Source organism: Argopecten irradians, chromosome 1, assembly GCF_041381155.1.
Source record: "Argopecten irradians isolate NY chromosome 1, Ai_NY, whole genome shotgun sequence".
NCBI classification, from domain to species: Eukaryota; Metazoa; Mollusca; class Bivalvia; order Pectinida; family Pectinidae; genus Argopecten; species Argopecten irradians.
The window spans coordinates 68,509,456-68,535,985 of record NC_091134.1 but is presented as its reverse complement, the minus strand read 5'-3'; the positions used below and the strand labels follow the sequence as shown (position 1 = coordinate 68,535,985).

Genomic DNA, 26,530 nt, shown 5'->3' with positions numbered 1-26,530 from the left:
TCAAAACAAAGAGAAAACAAGATGTCTGCGGACATAAATGCAGACATGCCTGTTTTACAAAGAGAGAAGCGTTCGCGATTAGTAGTTCCTACGTATGCAGACGTGTCTGGCGATGAGCAGGTAAGAACAGAGCTAAATGATTTCTATAAAATACCACAAAAATCCATAGAAAATGAGGAGATTTTGATGGCTAATAAAAAGTTAAACAATAAACGATTCGGCATATTCTATTGTGATGATTTTTGTTAAATGTTTTTACATTGGTTGATTCGAGGGATCGATGCCAGGTTATATGAATTGCTTACCAGGTTTAGACTTTCTACAAGAATCTTACACCAACTGGACGTAGCTAAATTACACATTCTGAAAATATCGCTGTTGCATGCATCATGACAAGTTTTGAGATAATTGACATGATAATTAATAAATAGTTTTATTTCGGGACGCCCATGAAAAGAAGAAAACCAGCGCTAGGTAGATTGGTATTATTCCATAAAATCATGAATTATACTGTGGCTATAAACCCATCATCACATTTGACAGATAGAAGAACCTGAGAAGCAAGCAAATTACAACCAAATCCACACTAATTTGTTTCATACCCGAGCTTTAGTAGCGAGTGTAAAAGACATGAACCACATCTGACTCTAGAACAGGAAGAAAAAGGGTACAATTTTGTATAAAAGCAGATGATAACATTGAAAAATAAGATGTTTAAGATATTATATGATTTCCCTTATGACAGGATGATATTTCCAGCACTGCCAGTACCATTATGGAAGACTCCTCCGTCCAAAGTGAAACGCCACCCACACAGAGACGGTTTGGTCGAGGAAAGAATAAAAACAAACGAAGTAAACTTCAGTACAAATGCACAAATTTTATCAAGGTAATGAAATTTGATGTACGATATACAGTTCTTTACAAGTGTATTGGAGTCATTATTTCACCTTGGATCCATTTACTTCCGAAAGTCTTTTACTTTCTAGTTTATGTTATTAAATATTAATACACTGTTTAATATCAGGTACTTCAAACGTATCAATAATTCAATATGGTCATATTACAGTGAGTGTGTTTTCTATTAAAATAAAAGTATTATTCAGGCCAGTCACTATCTTGTAGATATTTATAACAATGCATGTTGTTATTCAGGAAGACCATGGGCAGCCCTTGTTTGGACTCCATATAAACCAGTTCATGAAGGAAGGTGACCCGATCCTTTTTGCTACTGTAGGATCTAACAGGGTAAGGATTTAATGTAAGCGAAAGTTATACATTTTTAGGTCACCATTACGATAGTGTTTTGTCCGTCGTTGTGAGTTGTGCGTTAACATTTCCTTGTGAACGCAATAACTTAAGTAAATATGAACTGAGCTTAATGAAACTTTACATGTAGACTAATATTGGAAAGATTTCGGATAAGTTAAAAAATCAGCTTGATTTGACATTAATTTACGGAGTTATTGCCCTTTGCACTAATAATTATTATTGGACCTTGTGAACATGATAACTTGAGTAAATATAAACCGAGCTTAATGGAATTTTGTGTGTAGATAACTTGAGTAAATATAAATCGAGTTTAATGAAATGTTGTATGTATCTTACATTGAGCAGATCTCAGCCGAGTTTGAAAATCAGCTTGATTCAATAGTAATTTACAGAGTTATTGCCCTTTGCACAAATGATTATTATTGGACCTTGTGAACACGATCACTTGAGTAAATATAAACCGAATGAAACTTTGTATGTAGACTAACATTGGAAAGATATTAAATGACTTTACAATTCAGTGTGATTTCGACAGTAATTAACAGAGTTATTGCCCTTTGCACTGATAATTATTACTGGACCTTATGAACGCGATAACTTGAGTGAATATAAACTGAGCTTATATATAATTAAACTTTGTATGTAGACTAACATTGGAGCAATCTCGGACGAGTTCGAAAATCAGCCTGATTAGATCATAACTTACAGAGTCATTGCCCTTTGCAATAATTATTATTGAACCTTTTGAAGATTAATGAAACTTTGTATGTAAACCAATTACAATCTATGCTCCTATTTTGTGAACAAAAGACATCAGTTGGCTAGTAAATGACATAACTAATTTGTATCAAATATCAGGTGACCGTTTAGGCCCATTGGCTTCTTGTTAAATGATATATATATATATCTTGCTAAAGGCTTGAAAATGGTTAAAATTTGAAAATTAGTTAGTGTAACAATTCTGCAACTTCATGTGATCTGCCTTTTTTGATGTTGATTGACTGTGATATCTGTAATTATAGCATGTAGATTTCTAAACCTTAACTAAGTTAATTAAATTTATACAGGTAACATTGTATGAGTGTTTGGAGGGAGGCAAGATCAACCTTCTACAGGCCTACACAGACCCTCCTGTATCCTTGTTCCATAGAAAATAAGTATTAGTTGTTTGTAAGCATTTTCACTGTGTTCACAGGACGGTTGCAATTACATTTCAAATTAATGGCACTATAGAAAATGTGCGTCATATGACACAGCAAGAACTCTAGCATTGATTGATCAAATTGAGAGGCCATGAAAGTCCCTTAGTATTGATGGTATAACCCTGCCCAATGAAGTGTTTCCATACCCAATAAACTGATATTGTTCCTACTGTTAAGTCTCTGACACTATAGTGAGGTAAGTCTCTTTGTATCTTCCTTAACCTGTAAGTGTGTAGACAGTGAAGAGAATTTCTACTGCTGTACCTGGACCTTTGACTCCACTACTGGTCAACCTCTTCTGGCTGCTGCAGGCCTCAAAGGAATAGTTCGTATCATTAGCCCAGTCACAATGACTTGTATCAAGGTGTGTATCATTTAAATTATCAAGATGAGACAATCATAGTACAGTCAAACTTGTCTATAAAGACCACCAAAGTGATAGAGAGAAAATGGTCTTCATAGCCAAGTGGTCTTGATACACTGTAGGGGTGATTATTGCCTACGTTTTTAACTATTGCAATATCATTGCTATCAAAAAACACTATTGCAATAGTTTAACTATTGCAAACTTCACATTGCAATAGTATTGTAATAGTATTACATTCTGAATTCTATTAAATTCCAGTTGTTGAATTGGCTGCCATATGTTGTACGTCAAGTGCAGTGTTGGTTTAGAGTTACTTCCCTTTACCTGCTAGTGTCAATAGAAACTCAAACACACTGACGATCGTGAACGAGAACAATGTCTATGTAGTATGGTTTTGAGTGAATAGCATGAAAAAAGTGGCATTTTGTGACTGATAGTCTGTTTTCATATCAAACCTCTATGACTACTTTATTTTAGTCCAAGTTACATAAAAATATCTGACTATAGAATCTGCCGATAGCTTGGCATACTATCTGTTATTGACTTGTTAAATTTGCCATTGGTTGTTCAAGTTAATACAATCGCAAAACATTGATAGTCCAATGTATGTCCCTAATACACAGGTTGAATTGTGTTGAAATTGGTCATTTAGGATCCTAGAAAAGTGGTCTTATTAAGCAGGTGGTCATTATACGGTGGTGGTCACTAAGGTAAGCAATGATTACGATCATGTGAGTTTGATAAACATAAACAATGTCTTTGTATCAAATTTTATTTTAGTATTACAAAGGCCATGGTAATGCCATCAACGAGCTCAAGATTCATCCCAGGGACCCCAACATGTTACTGACCGTCTCAAAAGGTAAGTGTTGTTTATATTATGGACCCCAACATGTTACTGACCATCTCAAAAGGTAAGTGTTGTTTATATTATGGACCCCAACATGTTACTGACCATCTCAAAAGGTAAGTGTTGTTTATATTATGGACCCCAACATGTTACTGAACGTCTCAAAAGGTAAGTGTTGTTTATATTATGGACCCCAACATGTTACTGACATCTCAAAAGGTAAGTGTTGTTTATCCGTGGGATTCCAATATGTTATAGTACTTGGATTACACCAGGAAAATGTCTGTTGAACATTTAACTACACAATTCATTTGCCTTGTTTCTCTATCCCCATCATAGCTGCAGGTAACTACATTTACTCTAATCCTATCCACTCCTTTGAATATGGCATTACTTCTTGTAATTCTAAGTTGAGATTAATACAAATAAACTATATAAATCATATATCCCAGTCTGACAGTGAAACTAGACTTAAATGTCAAAACAAATTGTTTTTATTACAGACCACACATTGAGGATTTGGAATTTGAAGACGGACGTCAATGTGGTGATATTTGGGGGAGTGGACGGCCATCGAGACGAAGTACTCAGTGCTGTAAGTAAAGCTGTCATAGGAGGTGCAATTTTTTTATGGCCAATCATTGTAAAAATTGGTTGTGATTAAAAACTGAAGGGCGGTCTCTGCTTATTATCCCCCGCGAAACGCGTTTGCGGGGGATATTGATTTGGGCTCTGTCCGTGCGTCCGTGCGTCCGTCCGTCCGAGTATCGTTTCCGGGCTATAACTCCTAAACCGTTCAACTTGGCTACACGAAACTTTCTGTACATGTTAGGCTAGTGCTCTAGTTGTGCCTTTTGCTAATGGGAACCTTTCATTTTCGATACTTTTTCTGTTACCATGGAAACTTATTCAAAAATACCATATTATTAAAGTTTCCTTTCTATTCCGGGCTATAACTCGAAAACCGTTCAACTTGGCTGCACGAAACTTTCTGTACATGTTAGGCTAGTGCTCTAGTTGTGCCTTTTTCTAATGGGAACCTTCCATTTTCAATACTTTTTCTGTTACCATGGAGACTTATTAAAAAATACCATATTATTAAAGTTTCCTTTCTATTCCGGGCTATAACTCGAAAACCGTTCAACTTGGCTACACGAAACATTCTGTACATGTTAGGCTAGTGCTCTAGTTGTGCCTTTTGCTAATGGGAACCTTTCATTTTCGATACTTTTTCTGTTACCATGGAAACTTATTCAAAAATACCATATTATTAAAGTTTCCTTTCTATTCCGGGCTATAACTCAAAAACCGTTCAATTTGGCTACACGAAACTTTCTGTACATGTTAGGCTAGTGCTCTAGTTGTGCCTTTTTCTAATGGGAACCTTCTATTTTCAATACTTTTTCTGTTACCATGGAAATTTATTAAAAAATACAACTGGGCGCGGGGGATAATGCCAAGCTTTGCGGCTCCTTGTTGAATAAATTATATTAGATAAACATGGGGGGATAGTCTTATGATTGAAGGAGGAGGTAAGTTTATGTAACGTAAATGGCACCGAGCATTTTAATTTGATTTGATGTATTCAGTAATAAACATGTTGTAAGCTATAGGTAGTGGGTCATGATGATGTATGATACACTTTCCCTAACAGGATTTCAATATGGACGGATCCATCATTGTATCTTGTGGTATGGACCACTCCCTGAAGATGTGGAAAACCAACCATGAATCCATCCAAACTGCTCTCAAGGAATCCTACAATTTTATCCCCGGGAAAACGTAAGTTTAGTATGACAGTTCTTTCTTTAAGCTTTCACTATTATCAATTTAAGATGTCGTAATTGGTGTTTTTATAGCATTCAAACTCTATAACTAGAGTACAAATTTATTAAGATTCTCTTTATTGTCTGTAAACCTGAATGATTTTATAAAGGTTCAATGTATTAAATTCATTGATGATTTGAAGTTTCAGTCTTTCATTTTTGCAGAAAATTTTCAACAGTTTTCCAGCATTTTCCAGATTTTTCTACACGAGATGTCCATCGAAATTATGTAGACTGTGTAAGATGGCTAGGCAGATTTGTTTTATCTAAGGTAAGTATCAATTTGGCCATAATTTATACATCTAGTTAAAAGTTACTGGATTCAACAATCAACAAGTTATCTTTTTACAATGATATAGGTTGGCTCCATTGAACTAGTAATTCTAGCTTATATTACTAATCCTCACTTGTGATAATTGTGTAAAAAGTGATGCTTTCACTCATATAAGAATATTTAAAGCTAGATAACAGTTGTGTGAGAGTAAAAATTGATCTTTTCAGTCCTGTGAGAATTGTATCATCTGCTGGAAGCCAGGCCAACTCTGTGACACGGACACAACGCTGAAATCTAAGGAAAGTAAAGTGACGGTCATTCACCGGTTTGACTACCGTGACTGTGACATCTGGTATATGAGATTTGGTATCGACTTCTGGCAGAAGGTAATTACATTTTTTTTTCTTTATTACTGATCACAGCATGATCTTATTGGATTAATAAAAACAAAAACTATATACAGTGCTTGGTCGTGAAGTGAATGGATTATACATCTCACATCCCTGCATCAGCCCTGCTCCTGTGGGTTGTGAGTTTGATACTCTAAGTGTGTCTGTTGCCAGCTACTGATCGATGACCATAGATGTCTAGCTAATAAAACCTGGCATATCCTGAAGTAAATGTGGCTCTGCAAACTCAATGACAAGCTAGTATAAATCGCTGATTTGTTGGCAAGATTTCATTAGCACTATCAGTGGCAATATTCTGTTAAGAGTATTGAATTGTCAATTGTATAGACTAAAGCATAATTTTGACTCTTAGGCAACACCAAATAAATCAATTGTTCGTCAGGGAATCCCGCTCCTAAAATGTCTAAGTTGAGAAAAAGGTAAAAAAAAAAAAATTGCAACGCACCTTCAAAAAAATCTGCAAATCCAGATTTTTTTCAGACGTTTCCGTACAGTTAAATCTGCCAATCCTAGCCATATCTACGTACTAGGCAGTGGAGCACTGGCCATGGCTTGATAATGAAGGGGGGAAAAAGGTGTGAACACTCTCTGACCAACATCAGCAGCAGTCCTAATTATGAGTCAGTCATGGGGCTACATTCACATGTGTAACGTTACTGTATGTGTATTACAGCTGAGTCTGAGGTCGATCGGCTGCTTATTAAATAATCATCTGGCCTTTCAAGGGATTTTATGCATTATAGATGATGAGCATTACTTCAAAAACAAATACTGATTACAACTGTAACGATTTACTCACGTTTTTAATGTTTAATGGGCCTAACTATCCATGGGCGTCACAAACTTTGCAGTAGTAATGGCTGCCATTTTGGGTGATTGTTATAGTGGATCCTGATTGGTGTGAAATTTCAGGATTTCACTAATAATTATGTGGTTTTTAGCTCACCTGGCCCGAAGGGCCGGTGAGCTTATGTCATGGCGCGGCGTCCGTCGTCCGTCCGTCCGTCCGTCCGTCCGTCTGTCGTCCGTCCGTCCGTCCGTCCGTCCGTCAACATTTCCTTTAAATCGCTACTAGTCATAGAGTTCTGCATGGATTGTAACCAAATTTGGCCACAGACATCCTTGGGGGAGGGGAAACAGAACTTGTATAAATTTTGGCTCTGTCCCCCCCGGGGCAGGAGGGGCGGGGCCCAATAGGGGAAATAGAGGTAAATCCTATAAATCGCTACTTGTCCTAGAGTTCTGCATGGATTGTAACCAAATTTGACCACAAACATCCTTGGGGGAGGGGGAACAGAACTTTTATAAATTTTGGCTCTGAACCCCCGGGGGCAGGAGGGGCGGGGCCCAATAGGGGTAATAGAGGTAAATCCTTTAAATCGCTACTTGTCATAGAGCTCTGAATGGAATGTAACCAAATGTAGCCACAAACATCCCGTGGGGAAGGGGAACAGAACTTGTATAAATTTTGACTCTGGTCCCCTGGGGGCAGGAGGGGCGGGGCCCAATAGGGGAAATAGAGGTAAATCCTTTAAATCGCTACTAGTCATAGAGTTCTGAATGGAATGTAACCAAATTTGACCACAAACATCCTTGGGGGAGGGGGAACAGAACTTGTATAAATTTTGGCTCTGGTCCCTCAGGGGCAGGAGGGGCGGGGCCCAATAGGGGAAATAGAGGTAAATCCTTTAAATCGCTACTAGTCATAGAGTTCTGAATGGAATGTAACCAAATTTGGCCACAAACATCCTTGGGGGAAGGGGAACAGAACTTGTATAAATTTTGGCTCTGACCCCCTGGGGGCAGGAGGGGCGGGGCCCAATAGGGGAAATAGAGGTAAATCCTTTAAATCTCTACTTGTCCTAGAGCTCTACATGAATTGTAACCAAATTTGGCCACAAACATCCTTGGGGGAAGGGGAACAGAACTTGTATAAATTTTGGCTCTGATCCCCCAGGGGCAGGAGGGGCGGGGCCCAATAGGGGAATAGAGGTAAATCCTTTAAATCACTACTTGTCATAGATTTCTGAATGGAATGTAACCAAATTTGGCCACAGACATCCTTTGGGGAAGGGGAACAGAACTTGTATAAATTTTGACTCTAACCCCCCCGAGGGCAGGACGGGTGGGGCCCAATAGGGGAAATACAGGTAAATCCTATAAATCACTTCTTGTCCTAGAGTTTTGTTTGGATTGTGACCAAATTTGGCCATAAACATCCTTGGAAGAAGGGGAACAGAACTTGTATATATTTTGGCTCTGACCCCCTGGGGGCGGGAGGGGTGGGGCCCAATAGGGGATTTAGAGGTTAATATTAAAATTCCTTCAGAAAAGAAACGATGAACCTGTATTCAGATCATTACTTGGCATTACAAACCAGGTGAGCGATACAGGCCCTCTGGGCCTCTTGTTTTAAAATGGGAAGGGTATTTTTTTTCCAGAAGGTTTATGTAGATTTTAGACTAAATGTTGATAAAATAATAAAATTAATAATTATAGTTCATAAATATAAATCAATCAAATTTTTTTTTTTTTACTTTTTTTTCTCTATCAGATTTAATATATATAGTTACATTTTGATTAATACTGAAACAGGTCTGATATTTTCTAAAATTAGTACTTATGTTGAAATGATAATTTTAAAAAGTATATTGTTTCATTGTACATAATTGTGAAAAATGTTAAACTTTTGAATGTTAATTCAATGTAAAGCCTGGTATTTTTTTCTTTCTGTTTTTTTTTTCTGTCAATAACAGATATATTAAAAAGAATAAGGGTATAATAGGATTGAAAAACAGACATCTTCATCAATAAAAATAAGATCTCCCCTGTGAATGATGGATCGTCATAATTTAAGACCAGTAATTTCCAATTGCAAATCAAAGTTTTGACATAGAGCTAGTCTGTTTTTTTCCATTTTGATTAAAATTTGATATGAACAGGGGCTCAGTTGAATCATTTAACTTTGTTTTTTTTTTAATTTAGTTGTTTTTTTTTAAAAATAATATTGCTTTTTAGTTATTTTTGTCAATGAAAGGGTGCAAAATTAATATAATTATAATTAATTCAATGTAAATATTTTGTATCAAAAAAAAATTAATGCCAAAAAATTAGTGCTTGCATGACATAAAGCTTAAAAGGATCCAGAGACAACGATATTAGCAAACAAAATAATTGGATTTCATTACCTCATTTCATTACCAGAGAATACCAGAAACATAGACAGCCCAACCAAACATATCAAATTTACACAGAAATCTCACTAATACACTGTAAAGCTTATCACCAATTAGACATTGTTTTGATAATGATTTTTGAGATTCCTTGATGACAGAGCCTATCATGGGAGACTAATGAGGGGTGTGGTTAATGTGTAGTCTCCAAACAAGGGGAGATAATACCTATATAGACCATAATCTGACTATAGATAACACATGTCTCCAAGCAAAGGAGAAAATATCTCTATACAGACATTAGAGTGTACACGGAATGGTTTGGTATATAAGGCTTGACAAATGCGTCTTTGGATAAAATTTAGAATGGAGAAAGTACGAGTTTCATAGCGATTACGGTATTAGAGATAATGCGACTTTTCTCTAAAACACACCTGAAGCCCCAAGCCATTGACCCCAATTCGGGACCCCTGACCTGTGACGTCACGAGGACAACGAGACCTATTCTACTCGCATAAGATAGAGAGGCGATTTTTGGTGTCTGTCATCTAATATAAACTATCTGTTTGTAAATATCGATTTTGAAGACAAAAATACCTGTGTTCATGTCCGATACCTATTCAATATTATCCTTAATCACAGATATGAGTTTGAAAAACGCTTGAAAACAGGGATTTATGCCATGCATACATGTATATTGATGTACCTGTCTTAGATAAATGAACATCTCTACGCAATTACTGCATAATTTTACACAATAGAATCTTCATAATAATCCACGTACGTTGTATATCTGCGGTGGTTGGAACCACATATATGTGAGTATTATATCAAGGATTCTTGATTATGTTATCCAAAGCCCGACTGGGGTCTTTGAATGTCTACTGGTCAAACCCGCTTAACAGATTTCTGACTTTTTTTTTTATAAAACCTGCCCATACGATTAAGTTATGATTCCAAACAGAATTTTTTGCATATATGTAAATGCATCTACATCTGAAATCGATCTATTTGTTTTTTGACGAAATATATTCAGCTTACATATAATACATAACTCTCGACGACTTGTTGATATTTCGCTCAAGTTCATTCATTAGTGTCTTTAATTGAAAAATAAATCATGCACGGGTCAGACGAAAACAATGAGACTGAAGATGACTATGTGACAAGTCTAACCCAAGAAGCAGATATCAAATACAGAACAAAAACAGAACTGTCATTCCGAATAGCCAATGTCGTGCTGCGTTAATCTCTATACCTGTATACTGCAGTAACTAAACCGCGTGGTCAACCGAGACTAATGAGGGGGCTAACCAGATTACGTAAGAAAGGTGTTTAGTGACCTGTCACGCTTTGTTGATTAGCTCGCGTCAGAAGTAAGATCACAGGTAAGTTAGCGATGGACCATCATGTAATTGTTGTATAATGTAATATTTGTTTACACTTAAAAATCCCTGGTTTACAGTAAAATATACCGTTCTAACATAACATATAAATGTAACAAGTGTATCAATTATATATATAATTACTAGATGTACAGTATATATTCCAGAAAGACTCATTATACATTTGTCTTGTTTATATGTTCTGGTTACACGTAAATGTATTTTTATAACAAAAACTACAAAATTATTTACAAATGGCATGTCGAGAAAGAACAATGCAAATATAATGCTCAATGTCAGAATTTTGATATTTCTGATAGTAGATTTCGGATATCCATTTTTCACTCCCCTCCTAATTTATGTCTATGATATCTACGTGTATTGAACAATGAAATACATTTAAAACATTTTCTTTTCGTTATGTTGGTTCTTGAAATCAGAAACATACATACATATTTCTGTTGAAGTCCATAGGCATAGAGAGAATTTTAATTTATACAGAAACATATTCAAATTGAATAATTATATAACCATCATTTTTCTAATTCGTCTCTTTTTAGATCACATTATGAAAATGGGATATTCCCGAGGTTTGACAATTTAGAAAGTTGTTAAAACAGAGATAAGATCTCTAGTTAAATGTACCAGAAAACATAAATAGCGTATATATGTTTCCGCTTAACTACATATGTATTTAGCCTGATTTCAGTTGTAATATTTCCTATTATATATATAATTAAATCGTCAACATAACTGTATACTGTATATATATTTGTAAAATTCTCGTAACCCCATTTCAGGAATACATATATGTCCCCCTTTTTGCTATAACCCCACTACCAAACACCTCACTGCCGTTGTCCTCGTGACGTCACTTCCGGCTATTCCTCAAATCAGCGTGAGCGGCCGATTCCCTGATTAGCAGTCGATATACAGGTAAAAATCGAGCACTTCGGAGGGCTGTATCTCAGTACTGAAGCGGCCGATTTTTGTGCGGTTTTCAACATTCTTGTCAGGAGATCAAACAGAGTAACATATCTAAATATTATTTTCCGTTCCGTGTACACTTTAAACTGAAGATGTATAGATATCACCACACTGTGTCCTACACATGTACCGCTAAAAATAACTCAACCTGTGTGTATATTAAATGTAAATAATGTGTATCATTATACATGCACCCACCCCCACCCCCGAAAAGAAGTTAGGGGGATATACTGGAATCAGCTTGCCTGTCTGTCTGTCTGTTTGTCGAAATTTTGGTTGCCATGGTAACCAGGTCAATATACACAGGTTGATGCAGAAATCTTTTGTCTGGACAACTCCTCTTAAACTGCTGGATCAATTTCAATGAAACTTGGGAATATTGTTGGGAACCATGTGTAGATGTGCATGCAGGTTTTTGTTTGTCCAAATTTTGGCAACCTGGTCACTATACACAGGCTAATTTTGTCTGCATAATTTTTCTAATAGTCCTTTTCAATAAAACTTGGCTGCACTGTTAAATTGGACCATTTGTAATGTGCATGCAGGTTTTCATTTGTCAAAATTTTAGTTGCCATGGTAACCAGGTTAGGCAAAAAAAAAAAAATTCTTGTTTCTTGTAACAACCTTTAAAAATGAAGGGTTGGTAGGTAGGATTTTGTTGTTGTTTTTTTTATATTTTTTCCTCTACATTCCAGTTTCTTGCATTGAAAAACTCAAATAAACTTTATTCAACCTTATATAAACTATGGATTTGAGTCCCAGGGTATTAATGATGTTTTAAATTTACAGAATCATCAGAATGTATAAATAAAATCGATTTTGTGCAAAGCTGCAAAAAATAAGGTTGTTATTTAATTTGTTTGCTGGAAAGCAAAACTGATGAAAAGTGTTTGAGTAGGCACTGATTTTATAGGGTCGGTCAGGTTACCGGAAACACAAATATTTTTTTGTGTGGCCTTACTATACACAGGTTTCAAAATTTGTCCGAACAACTCCTTCTAAACTACTGGATTGATTTCAATGAAACTTTGCAGTAATGTTTAGGACCATGTGTATTGACATGCATGCAGTTTTTGTGAATTCATGCTAGCTTGTTAAAAGATCATGTGTGCCCTACATTTAATTTTGATCGTTTCAAAATAATCACTTGTACAGTACATTATTAAATGTGAGTAAAATAAAATAGAAATGTAAAAGTATGAATCAAAGGAAGACATGAAATAATGGATGATGTTCTGATAAAAAGGGGATAAAGAAGGTTGCTACAGCTGATAAACATATCTACAAGGGTATAAAATTCCACGACGCCTGGGGCAACCAGTTTTCGAGTTTGGGCAAGTGAAAAATGTTAGTAAACTTGCCTGTAGGCAAGTGAATTATTGCAAAAGTCCTAACATATTTTTTTGATATTTTACTGATAGAGCAAGTAGAAATCATGTCCGGGCAAGTGAATTAATGAGGTCTACTTGCCTTGGGCAACTTGCTTTGAAAAAAAAATGTACACCCCTGATCTAATATAGATGCTACACAGCTGACAAATAGTACATTGTATTTTTTCTCTAACAAAACAGGAGTAGACAAATTGGTATATTTCTTCAGTTACAAATGTTACTTACTTTACAACCACCATTGAGCTTCTTATATTATTTCACTTCAAGAAAAAAATATTAAAGATAATGGTTTCAGAGAAAAATCTGTGGCACGATGTCCTATATGGAGTGAAATACTGATGCATGCACCAAAGGCAAAATATATTATTTTATATTCTTTTTCGTTTTAATTAGACATACGTGTATATATTTATGATTAAACACCAATTATATTTCAAATAATGAGTGTTGTTTATGCTATGTCGGTGGTGGAATATATTAAATGTAAATATAAACATACCAGGTTTCATGGTTTTAACTCATTATAGTTACAAAGTTAAACAGAAAACAAATAGAGGTGTCAATGTTACAAAATGTTTATAGATTTGCACTCATAGAAGGAAGAGAATAACATGATATGATGTATTTACAACATTTCTATGGTTAATTATGTGACAATATCTCACAGTCTCATTATTATACTACCAACAGATTTGGAGTTATCTCCCTGTATTCTGTCAAATATGGTGTAGGATTAATGCATATTTCAAAGCTAAGTTAGAATAGAATAAAAGTTTTTGAAACAAACAAAACAAGGAAAAAATCCTAACTAGTCTTTATGCCACTAGTAATACAATAATATTACTTTCTAAACATTAATTGTAAGATTGACCAAGATGATAATGACGATAGTGAATGTACAAACATGGACATCACTTAAACAACAGAGGTAGAAATAACTGCAAGCCCGTCAGCCCGGGGCTATTTAATTTAATGAAAGGCCAATTGGTAATTTGATGAGATGGTCTGTCGGGCTTGTTTATACTTCAACCAAAAGAGTGTCCTTAAAAATCAAAATTAAACTCTAACTATTGGCAAATAATAACAATGATGTGAATTTAAAAAAAAAATGAAAAAAACCCATCAATTTCAAATGCTGAGTTCTTAGGCTTAAAATACTTGAACCAAAGGGTTTCTACGGTTTTCAAAAAATTTCTGAGTGGGCCCGCCTGAGCCCACTTGCTCCAGGTCCCAAATATCAGGGCCACTTAAATTACTAAAGGGCCATTATATTTTCTTTTTGGTAAGGCCTTTGGTCCAGCTAAAATCAATCCTTATTTCTACCCCTGAACAAAATATTTGAATATTTACTTAATAAATCAAATATGTTGTATTATTTTCCACATTTATAAATTATTTATATTGTATTCATCTTCAAGCTACAACATGACACTAACCATACCTCATACACATGTAGAAATACTGATAAAAGAAAAGTACTAAGTCTCACAAATCTATACAATATGTAAAAAAAGTTTCCTATTTAAATGTAAACTGATAATAAGCTATGTGAATGAGTATATAATGATCAGACCTCAAGATTATCAGATTGGATGGTATGTGGTGGACTAGTACTAAAACACTGGGTCCAAATAGAAATGAACAATAATTATAATGCTGTGTTTGATTTATAATCCATTAATTACAATCACATTTCACAGTGAAAATGTTTCCTTTTTTATTCCTTATTTTAGCATGCTCAGAAATGACACACATTAATCCACTTCAACACAGTAAACCTATCACCGAGTGTCAAAGTTTTTGTTATTAATATACCAATAAATATTACTACTTTTATTGGAATAATTATAAGTTTACGACCAAGTGAAAAGAATTTGTATGAGTACCTGTTATGTTTGATATATTCCATATAATCACATCAAATGATGTTTGGGAGAAATCTACTGTTGTTGTGCACTCACAAAACTATACAGATTAAGTTAAATCCAGTACTAAAGAATATTTCCTCTAATATATACATGTGTGGAAAACTATATCCATTCAGACCTACTACCGAATTGTCCTTTAGATGCTCTAGGCCGGGCACTAATTGTATGATATTTGACATTGTCATAACGCGCAGGTAAAAACATGTTGTTCTGGTTATTATACAAGTCTGTTTCACTTTGATGGTGGGATCGGCCTTGACCTTGGATTTCAGTTGGAGGTCGAAGGTTTCCTAGTGACCTGTATCTACGTCTGGATGAGGCTAGATCTGGAGGGTTTAGGTGCCTGTTGTCATGGCGTCGAAGAACATGAATATCAGGAGTTATAGGGTATTTATTGCGTGGCATGGAGTTGACATAGCCATACATGTCAGGGACACTGTGGGAATGATGTGGACGTGGGACAGGACGAGGTACGCGAATCACGTCACCATGGCCTTGAATTTCAGGGTGACGACTTCTTGTAAACATGTTGGCTGTGGAACGTCTGATGCCATGTCGGTCGTAAAAGTATGGCACCATTCGACTGAGCATGAGATCATTCCTGCCGTCATGGTAACGGTTCATCCTCTCAGCATACCTCTGGACAGCATCCCTCTTCATATCTCTTAGCCTGATCTCTCTGAGAAAGTCTTTCTCTGATCGACCTCGCCGCTTATACAGGTCCAGGGGACCTTTTCTGGATTTAGCTGTCTTTTTCTTTTTGCTTGTGTCTTGTTTGGATTTTTTCAGAGTTTTGCTTTTTGCTTTCTCTTTTTTGTCTTTAACCAACCCTACCAGTGGTATTCCGACGTAGCCATTGAATCGTCTGTCCCTTTTCTCTCCTCTCCTCATCAGTTTTTCTACCTCAAAGTCTAAACTGTCTCGTGATATTTGTTTTGATAAATGAGCTCCATTCATGTAAGGTTTTGGTTTGTGATGGCCATTGACCTCCATGACTGGAGGTTTACTGTCCACTGATTCGTACTCGATAGTGTAATTACGCTGTCGGAGCTTTTTACGCCACTGGTAATAACCCTTGAACACGAGAATTCCTATGACAATCACCAACATTAACACTGTCCCTACTGACGAGAAGATGATGATGTACAAAAGTGTTTGCTGACATTCAAATTTCCCAACCTCAAAATTTGAAACCCAGGTTCCTTTTCTGTCAGCAGGACCTTCACACATATAACTTGTGTTAGCACGATGAATTACTAAAACTTTAGTTTTTCTGAGCCAATCACGAAAATCCAGTAAGCTACAATCACAGCGAAAAATGTTACTGGCTAAGTCGACTTCCTTTAGATTAGGGAGATGATTGAAAAGTTCTGGGTGAAACGTCATTACTTTATTGTTATCAACTCTCAAACTTTCTAGACGTTTGTTTTTCTTCAGCATGTCAGATGGCAATGATGTATAATTATTGTAACTGATGTCCAGGAGTTTTAGTTTTGACATGGCTGACAAGGCGACCTTTAAGGATTTGGAATCCATCAGTTGATTATGGCTCATGTCAAGGGTTGTTACATTTAGTAGATACACAAACCCTTCAGCGTCAAATCCTGTCAATATGTTATGACTAAAATCCAAAAACTTTACTCCGTATAATCCATAGAAAGTATTCCTGTCCATTTCAGAGATCATGTTTCCCTGAAGGTAGACCTCTTCTGCCTCCTCCCATCCGAGATTGGCTATTTGTTCAAGCTTGTTATATGATATATCTATGACAGTGGGGGTGTTTCGTCGGAACGTCTGATGATTAGCCGTCGTTATAACATTTCTACTAAAATTGGCTGTGTGTATGTTTGAAGAATCAGGAAAAAGAAATGCTTTCATTTCCGACAGTTTATTACGGCTAATGTCAAATTTCACCAAACTGTTGAGACCTATCAACTGTTTTAACTCGGTAATACTGTTTCCTGTGATCTGTAGACTAAGTAAATTAGTCAGCGACTCGGGAATTGGGAAGTTTGAGATTTGGTTGTTACTGAGATCCAAATGTTCCAGGGAAGCCATGTTTGTAACTACAATCATGTCATCACCAATTCTGTTGTTAGATAATTTTAAAGTTTGTAAATTTACCAGATTTTCACCAAATGTGGTGTGTACAGTAGCGATCTTGTTGTAGGAGAGATCGAGATGAGTAAGAGTGAGTACATGTGTTAGTGAGGTCCCTATGTTGGTGATCTTGTTGTGGTCAGCCTGAAGAACCTGTAGATTTGAGTGGTAGTCCAATAAAGCCTGCGGAAGGCTGGTCAAGCTGTTGTAGGACAGAAAAAGCTCTGCTAATGGAGACATCTGAAGTGCGACAAGGATACTGCCACTGTCGGTCAAGTCCATCTGGGATAGATCTAGTGATACCAAGCTTGAAAATTCAGACGAGTTGAAAGACATTGTTAAATTCTCTGGAGTTAAATGATGATTTCCCTTCAGTACTAGCTTCCTGATTTTTCTCAAGTCACTGAATGCTCCTTCTTCAATGTTATGTATGCCACAAAAAGAAATGTTTAAAGTTGTTTGAACAGCATCATTCCAGTTGTTTGTATTTTCAAATGTGTTTTTGGGAATGGTGTGGAAACTGTTGCCCGTGAAATCAAGTAGCTCCATGTTGGTCATTACCTGGAAACGAAGTCCCAATACTGGAGACACCAGGTGGTTATAACTTACATTCAGAACTTTCAAGTTTTGTAAAAATCGAAAGGGTACATCAGGCATTTCAGAAAAACTATTGTGACTAAGATCCAAAAACTGTAAGTTGGGTGTTTGAATAAATATATCATCCATAAGACGATGGAGCCGGTTTCCACGGAAACTCATTCTGTTGACACGTCCAAGATGGTGGAATACATGTGCTGATATTTCTGAGAGTTTATTGTATGATAAATCCACCAGTTCTAACTCCACCAGAGCTGATAGAGAATAGTTAAACACAGGTCCAATGTTGCTCCTAATGATGGTCAGGTGTTTTGTGTGAGGGGGTAGACTTGTCACAGTTAACACCTGTAGCTGGGTACAGGTAACCACGGTGTAGTTACTGGTACATACACAACCGGGGTGACATGTGTTACCAGAAGTGGTATGAGTCATCAATACCATCAGTAAGGATATGGTCCAGATACAGATGTCCAAACGTCCCATCTTTACACGCTTGTCTGCCACACTCCTCCAACGAAGGCTCTCAATCGACTGAATTATTGTCTATAGAAAATCTTTGGATGTAAACTAAATGTGTGACCATATCAGAGTGGTACTGCCACCAAAGCTGTACAACTGTCTGAATTAGTGGGATAGAAGGGGCGTAGCCTGGACCTATCCTCTCAGCTGATAATCCTCAGCCGTTCATTAATTCCAAATTGGAGTGTGTATCAGTGTCTGATATATTTAGTAAGACTGGTATATTAGAGTAGTGTGGGCATTTGATATACACCTATTAACATATATGTGTCAGCTGTTACAAGACTTCACCCTGTGTAGAACTCCACAGCATTTAGTGACCACACAGCATAAATTTACATACTGATAAGGTGATTAGCCAATTAAGATTGACTGTAGGTGCTGATGATAACAGTGTTACCTCTACTGCAACGCCTATCTGCCCCAGCATTAATGAGCCAGCTCATTAAGTCAATCACACAGTCTGTCCCAAACTAGGGTTAGCTCATTGTCCAATAGAATTTCAATAATTTCTTATCAAGGTAAGGAAACAATCCAGTGTAACTTTATCAGCTAGGTCCTGGGCTGTTAATTAAGTTATTAAATATTCCTACAGAGTGTCTATGACCATTTGTGTGTGAGTATGACACTACAGTTTGGTATATGTCCATGTGTTTTTCTACAGATATCAAGGTCAAATAATGTTCAGATGAACAAGGAGTTTCATTAAATATCTTAAAAAAAACTACTGGTATAAAGAAAAAAAAAACACAAAAAGAAAAAAAAAGAAAAAGGGAATATCAATTAAAATACATTCAGAAAATTGATATCTAGATATTACAAAGTATTGATTGAATTAAAGTTCATATATGATTTACTTAATTGAGGATATCTTCATTTCAAGGTTATTATATTTCAAAATTGATGCTATGAATATCATATTTTTTCTGAATTCAATAATCATGTATATATACATGTACATGCAGTATCAACTTTTCTATGTGTTCTTCATTGGTATTGTTTATAATAGATATGTTGCAACATTTCTATCGAAGAAAAGTTCAAAAATGGGTTATTGTTTCATGAGATTTGATTAATTTTGTAGGATTATCCACACTTTTGTGGTTCATTAATATTGTTTCCATGGAAGCAATATTTGAGAGATTATTTGAAAGTTACACACTATGTACTGTGATCAACCCTTGACAGTCATTTCCTTTGTTTACAGGTGATTGCCCTTGGTAACCAGGTAGGCAGGATTTATGTGTGGGACATTGATACAGAGGATCCAACCGCAGCCAGGTATATATCATACCATGTTGTAACCATGAATTTGTTGTAAGCGTGTTCTAGACATATGTTACTGTAACTATCCTTTAAATATAATAATTAGGAGCAAACCAGCTTTAGCGTCCAACAGCTCAGTATCTCACCTTATAACACATCAGATTACCTTACCCTCTTATTTCTAACGTCAAGAAGAAACCCATGGTCAAAACCTGTAAGGTTCTCACCATCCGATCTGCTCAATATTGGTGGCAAACAGATAGAATTTCTCTCTATATAAAAAATAACAAGGTTAAGGGGTTTATAAAATGGTTGCTTATTATAATTTATGAATTGCTTTATAATACATGTAAACAAAATAATTAAAATCATTTAAAATAGATATTGAACAAAAGAACATTTTTCCAAGTCAGGTAATCTAGTTGAGTTACTGAAGATTATATTATTGACACACATTTTCCATTTGATCATTTCCATTTGGCTCAAGATAATAATTATAAATAGTAACATCTTTTTTATTTCAGAACTTTTGACAGGTTTATTGTAAACTGTAATTTTGATTATTTATCTATTAGTAGTAATCAATTTGTATAAATACGTGGCCATATCCTTCAGTGAGTTTCACCACAGGTTTTGTTTAATTTTCAGATGTACAGTATTAAGCCACAACAAGTGTTTCACTGCTATTCGTCAGACAGCATTTACACGAGATGGCAGCACACTGCTGGCGGTAACAGACGATGGGTCAATATGGCGATGGGACAAAGTGAAAAACTGATCTGAAAGAAAACTATCTGTGCAATTTTATAAACATTGTGAAAGAGAAAATTGATACTGTAAGAAAAGAATTGTACATACAAGTTTTATATCGCTGTATGATAAGTGTGAGAGTTTAGGCCATTATAGATCTGATTCATGTCACCGGGTAAATACTGAGACCAGCTAATCATCATCACTTCAGATCTGTTGTAACTACTAGTACTGTAGATATTTCTGTATTCATACAATTCCTCATTGTAAACTTCAGATCTGTTGTATTCCTGTAGATATTTCTGTATTCATACAAATCCTCATTGTAAACTTCAAATCTGTTGTATTCCTGTAGATATTTCTGTATTCATACAATTCCTCATTGTAAACTTCAGATCTGTTGTATTCCTGTAGATATTTCTGTATTCATACAAATCCTCATTGTAAACTTCAAATCTGTTGTATTCCTGTAGATATTTCTGTATTCATACAATTCCTCATTGTAAACTTCAGATCTATTGTAACTACTAGTCCTGTAGATATTTCTGAATTCATACTCATTGTAATGGACATACCAAATCTACATTGATATAACATTGTCAGAAGATCAACGGTTGACAGCACTAGCTAGCTGCACTTACCATAATTGGCCATAATTGTAAGGAACCAGAACAAAGTGACATTTTGTACAGTGTAAATGTCTGATATCCAATAAATGTTTTTAATTTTGTTAAGCCATTGTTGATTTTGTGTTACATGGTTGAACTAAGAGGTCAAGATAGCCTTTAAAACTTGTGAAGGAGCCTAATCATTAATGGTGAAAATGACCTGTATAGCTCATCATAGACCATAATCAAGATGTAAAATTGGTTTGTATTGAAAGGTCATCAAATAATTAACAAGAGATCTCAGAGGGATCTTGGCGCCCACCAAAGAATGATCTATGTCTGACATATGACAGATCGAGGGATCTTTTCTCTGCTTTTCAAATTTCAAATACCAAAATCCAAGATAGCGGCCAATCAGTCCAAAAATGCAATATGCCCATCTAAAGTCCTAAAGGAACCTAAAGATGAAATTTCGGACAGATCCCTTAAGTACTTTCTGAGAAATAGCGGTAACAAACTTTAACTATCAAAATTCAAGATCACAGCCGGTCTGCCATCTTGTTAACCGATCAGTCCCAAAATGCAATATGCACAACTAGGGTCCTAGGGGAACCTACATATGAAATAAGAGAAAAATCCCTTCAGTACTTTCTAAGAAATAGCGGTCACAAACTTTAAATATCAAAATCCAAGATGGCTGCCTGGCAGCCATCTTGTTAACCTATCAGTCCAAAAATGCAATATGCATAACTAGGGCCCTAGGGGAGCCTACATATGCAATTTGAAAAAGATCTCTTAAGTACTTACTGAGAAATAGCGGTAACAAGAATTGTTAATGGATGGACAGATGGACCATGGACGAAAGGCGATTTGAATAGCCCACCATCTGATCATGGTGGGCTAAAAGAAGAACAACAGATCAAAATAACCTGTATAGTTTATCAAAGGATCAAGAAGTCAAAAGGACCTACTGTATTTGCCGTGATTAGCGCCAAATTACTAAAAATGTAACATGGGTGGTGCTTATTGGTCTGTAAAGCTTGCCATGGGTATAAAAAAGAGGTCAAAATGGCTTGTATAGCTTATCAAAGGTTAAAATCCGGAGGTAAAATTGGCATGTACAGCTCATCAAGAGTTTAATATGGTTGTAATCAAATATGGATAATCAAATATTAATGTTATAATACTGATAATAAACTTTATCTTTCGAGGATACTTAACTTATTTAGCAGAGCTCATTTTCCACAGAAGCCTCTAAAATCATGAGTTTTCTCCAAAAGTAGGGAATTTTGTTTCATGAAATTTGGCATGCTGGGATAAAGGGCTACAAATTCATTCAAGATCACAGGCTTCAAATAGGCTAAAATCTTTTATCAACTTCTTGTCAATAACCAATAGTTTTAGAAATAATAATTTGTGACATGCCTGGATGAAGGGCTGCTCCATTTATTTATTCACATTGATAACCTTGACCTTCATTAAAGGTGACAGAGGTCAAATAAGAAACGACTTTGTGTCAATAACCAAGAGGCCTATAGACCATATATTGGGTCTTTAGCACACTGGGATGAAGGGCTACAAAGTTTTCAGGTCCATTGGGTTCTTGTTTGTATGCCAATGATTAAGGTTGATGAACCTAGTCACCATCCAAAAGTAAACAACACTGGCACTATATAAGCCTTTTAACCGTATATCATTCTGACGTCATAGATTCTGATTAAAGGTACAGCTTTAACTGAACACCAAGAAACGGCCTTACATGGTTGGAGTCAATTAAAAGCTATCAAATAGTTATACTGAGCAACTTATAACGAAAATGATATTAATCCCTGGAATGTTGAGTATTAACTATATAAAAATACACGTATGGCATGTTGGACATGTTGCATGCTGGAACTGTAGGCTGACAGTTTTGTTAAAAATTAATCCTCATTTAAGGTCATTTCGTAACACTGGGGGGTCTAGGGTATCCCCTGGAAAAAACATTACGATCTAGAATGACTGAGATGAGTTTTACAAAGTATTTTGATGTTTTATCGAGCGCCGAAAGTGCGAGATTTTGGTGTTTGGGGGATCCGAGGGGTCTCCCCCGGGAAAAATTTGTACGATTTAGAAGGACTGAGATGAGTTTTACGATGCATTTTGTTGAATTTACGAGCGCCGTAGGCGCGAGATTTTGGTTTTTGTGGGATACGGGGGTTACGTTGTTGTGTAACTCAAAATAATAATGATTTGATTGTCTTGCCAAGATATATAAACAAAATAATCTTTTATGAAGCATTTTTTGAAATAGTATATTCCTTTAATAGACAGTTTTAGTCTAGTTCGCGTGTATTGAATTTTCATTATTAAAGGTTTGAACATTACGTGCTTGAACATTTTAGGAAACGCGTCGCGCAGCGGAAAATTTTCTACAATGAAGTACAAAAAGGTGCAGGAGGACCCTTTGATCTTTCGTGTTTGCATTTTTAGAAAATTTCACTAAAGACATGTTTGCCAATTGACCCCCCCCCCCCCCGGCTTCCTGCGCCCCTGATTGTAGAGGGCTGAAGCGCTGCCAATTAAAGGGACAGTTCAGTAAGACTAATTCTGTTACATATGTATTGTTCTACATTCCTTATGAAACATATAACAAGAAATAAGAAGTATTTTGATCGATATCGTTGAATTAGCTGGTAAAATATGTACGCTGTACCTATACCCCAGCAAAAGCCACGCACATTAAACAAATACAATACATAACCACTGAGGAGTTGATGAAATTATTTTAAGACAAGAACATGCATCTTATAAGGTAAACACTACTATTACTGTAAGACAACACTGACAAGGGCCAGGGTTAGGCATACATGACATCCCACCACTATGTGTACATTTCACATACATTTCACTATATTGGGCTTTTCTGGCTGGTCACAGTAAAATCAACTAATCTATTCAAGTTCTATTAGAACTGGTTTGTTGTCGAGACATGTGCAAATGTTAATGTGCTCTTAGACTGTAATTGTCTCTTAGTTTGCTATATAAGGTTAGTATAGCTTTGTATCGTCAATAAGTTCTAGAAGACACAGTATACGTGTATGGGGATATGAAGAAAGGGGACATTCTACCCGACGGTCACCAATTAAATATAAATGGTGTAAAACACGTTGTTTGTCAAATAGTCTTGAGAGAAAAACTTAATAACCAGCCTTAGTCCATTTTGAAAATTGCGTTAAAAATTTACCGAGAAAATAACAGTTTTGTAGACGGGCACGCAGTGATGTCACGTTGTATTGGTAACCAGCCTGATACGACACGGGTGTACTGTGTGATAAACCAGTATGTACCGTTTATAGCAGGTAACCTCACGTGTGTCTTTTTATATCTATAGTCGACCTCTAGCATCTTCCTCTCCTTTATTATTATACAGGTATCTCCGACCGCTTCTACAGTGCGCGAACAAATTGGAAAAGAAAATTAGACTGTCCATGAATCAACGTTTTAAAGAGATTATGATCAGGAAAGACCCTAAATAAGAATTGGTGTGTTTATATTGATGGTTAGAACGAATATACGTACCCGGCCTACTATACCTTTCGGCCGGGTACGAATTGGTCCCTATGTGTCGTAGTGGAGCACTGCCTCCGATTATCACTCGGGCATAGTTTTCTATACTTTTTTTGTAAGTTTCCAATTATTTTATGCGTATACATGCATTTACATATCATTTTTGTCCAAAACAAACATAACTACCATTCTTAATATCTGTCGTACCGCTCACAAGACGTCAAATTAACAATTGGTGGACTTGCCGTATAAATTCCCTTCAGAAAGACCTTCATATGTATTATGTAAAAAAATAATGCCTCGATGAGAATTTGATATTTTATGTGGTTCAGTTTTATTGCCTAGTAGGTAAGCGATATCAAACAAGTACGATAAAAATGCAAACAAACGTTTTATAATGGTTTGCATCATCATTAATTTGCTCCATTAGCAGTAATAGGCACCAATTGTAGCTCTAAAGACGACACCATTTTCTGTCAAAAAGTCTTTTGAGCTACAATATTGCAGCTAATTGATGGTCACTGTGTATCACAAACGTGATCGGCCAATTCAATAAACTAGAGAATTAAAGAAATATATATAGTATCAAAACGATGAGTTGATTTCACGAGAAGGTCGAAAATTGATAAATGCAATAACCTAATAGCCCGAATAACCGATAATTTATTTGACAAGTGAAATCCCTTCAAAAATTCTGAAGAAAAAACATGTTTTTGACATTTTATTAAATATAATGGGCTTAGAACGTTCTACGTAGCATTAGCGACAACAATCTCAATCGAAATGATAGAATACGCACATGTGAGAACATAATGCAATGTATTTATTATTAAGAAAAAATCTGCCAAATATTAATTTTGATTTCCCTTTTCATAATGAATAACATTTTTTTCAAGATCCTTATTTTTCTTATTTCAACATTCTTATAAACAACGTTAAACTATTCATTTTTTCCCTTTCAGAATTTCATTCTTTTTGTGTTTCTTTTCTGTCGTGCCTCCGTTGGCCAACGGTGTTAAGGGTATCGTACTGAATAACTTAATAATTGCTGCCCAATGCCCATCGCTGATATCGATGGCGTGGGTATATCCCCAAACTAAATGAAGAACTGATATCTTTAGACAATAGTATAATCAACATTCAAGAATTGTTTACAAATATGGACCCATGTTAATAATATGAAAAAATACCCTGTGGAGTTGCAACATTTTTATAGCGACTATCAAGGACGTATATGAGTCTCACTTATAAATCCTTGCGACTAGATAGATGTCATTTTCTTTAAAATGTTCTGTATACATGAATGTAAACAATTGTGAATAAGGAAATAAGTGAAATGAATATGAAATAAACAAATAATATTTAGCAAAGAAACAATTTTTACTAAAAAAATGAAAAAAATAAATACGAGCTTGCCAGGATTCGAACCTGGAATCTTCTGATCCGTAGTCAGACGCGTTATCCATTGCGCCACAAGCCCACGATATCACACACGAGTAAATTATTGTAAATATACTATGCGCTCTGCTTCATCGCACACTCGAAACTGAAAGCAGGCCTCAGCAGGCCCTAGTATTCCACCGTTTAGTAACAACACAGGGGAAGTCAAGCAATTAGGCCGTTTTCGTTTATTCGGAACAACCGGTTCGACCGTTTGTGGAAGTATAAATCCAGACGGAACTCCAGTTTATGATACATGCGTGTGAGGGCTTTGTCAAGGCTCGTCTGAAAACAATATAAAATCACCAGGTCCGTCTTTAATTCATAAACGAACAACTTGGTCCAACCAGTCAAACCGCATTTATAATCGAAAACGGTAACAAAGAAGGGTTTTATTACATACTTTGTTTACACCAATCTATATATGAAGTAATATAATATTTTCAACTATTACACCGACCGTTCAATAAAACCTTGTTATATTGCACGGTTCGAAGTTATATTGCACGCTCCCATGGAAACGTTATATTGCACGGTTCGAGATGTTATATTGCACGGCTTTAGGAACACCTCGCTGTTATTGTCTAGTTTTGTAGAAAACCTCCGAGGAATCGCGCGTAACAGTGAGTTACTTTT

General features: G+C 35.9%; 2 protein-coding genes and 1 non-coding gene across 3 annotated transcripts; 1 reads left to right on the top strand and 2 right to left on the bottom strand.

Annotated features, from left to right (window-relative positions):
- On the top strand, positions 1-21,031 carry LOC138306605 (polycomb protein EED-like). The gene is made up of 12 exons (XM_069247046.1): positions 1-120; positions 746-889; positions 1,156-1,248; positions 2,340-2,405; positions 2,704-2,838; positions 3,622-3,703; positions 4,195-4,286; positions 5,346-5,473; positions 5,683-5,788; positions 6,019-6,177; positions 19,489-19,562; positions 20,196-21,031. Exons 1-12 carry the CDS (start codon positions 22-24, stop codon positions 20,323-20,325), a joined length of 1,308 nt encoding a protein of 435 aa, XP_069103147.1. The 5' UTR covers positions 1-21; the 3' UTR covers positions 20,326-21,031.
- LOC138306596 (toll-like receptor 4) lies at positions 13,697-18,351 on the bottom strand. Its single transcript, XM_069247037.1, has one exon. The coding sequence runs from the start codon at positions 18,243-18,245 to the stop codon at positions 15,168-15,170; it is 3,078 nt and encodes a 1,025-aa protein (XP_069103138.1). The 5' UTR covers positions 18,246-18,351; the 3' UTR covers positions 13,697-15,167.
- A 4,830-nt stretch (positions 21,032-25,861) lies between the features above and the next one.
- Positions 25,862-25,934, bottom strand: Trnar-acg (transfer RNA arginine (anticodon ACG)). Its single transcript has one exon. It is a non-coding gene; the product is annotated as a tRNA-Arg (tRNA).
- Between the last annotated feature and the right edge of the window lie 596 nt (positions 25,935-26,530).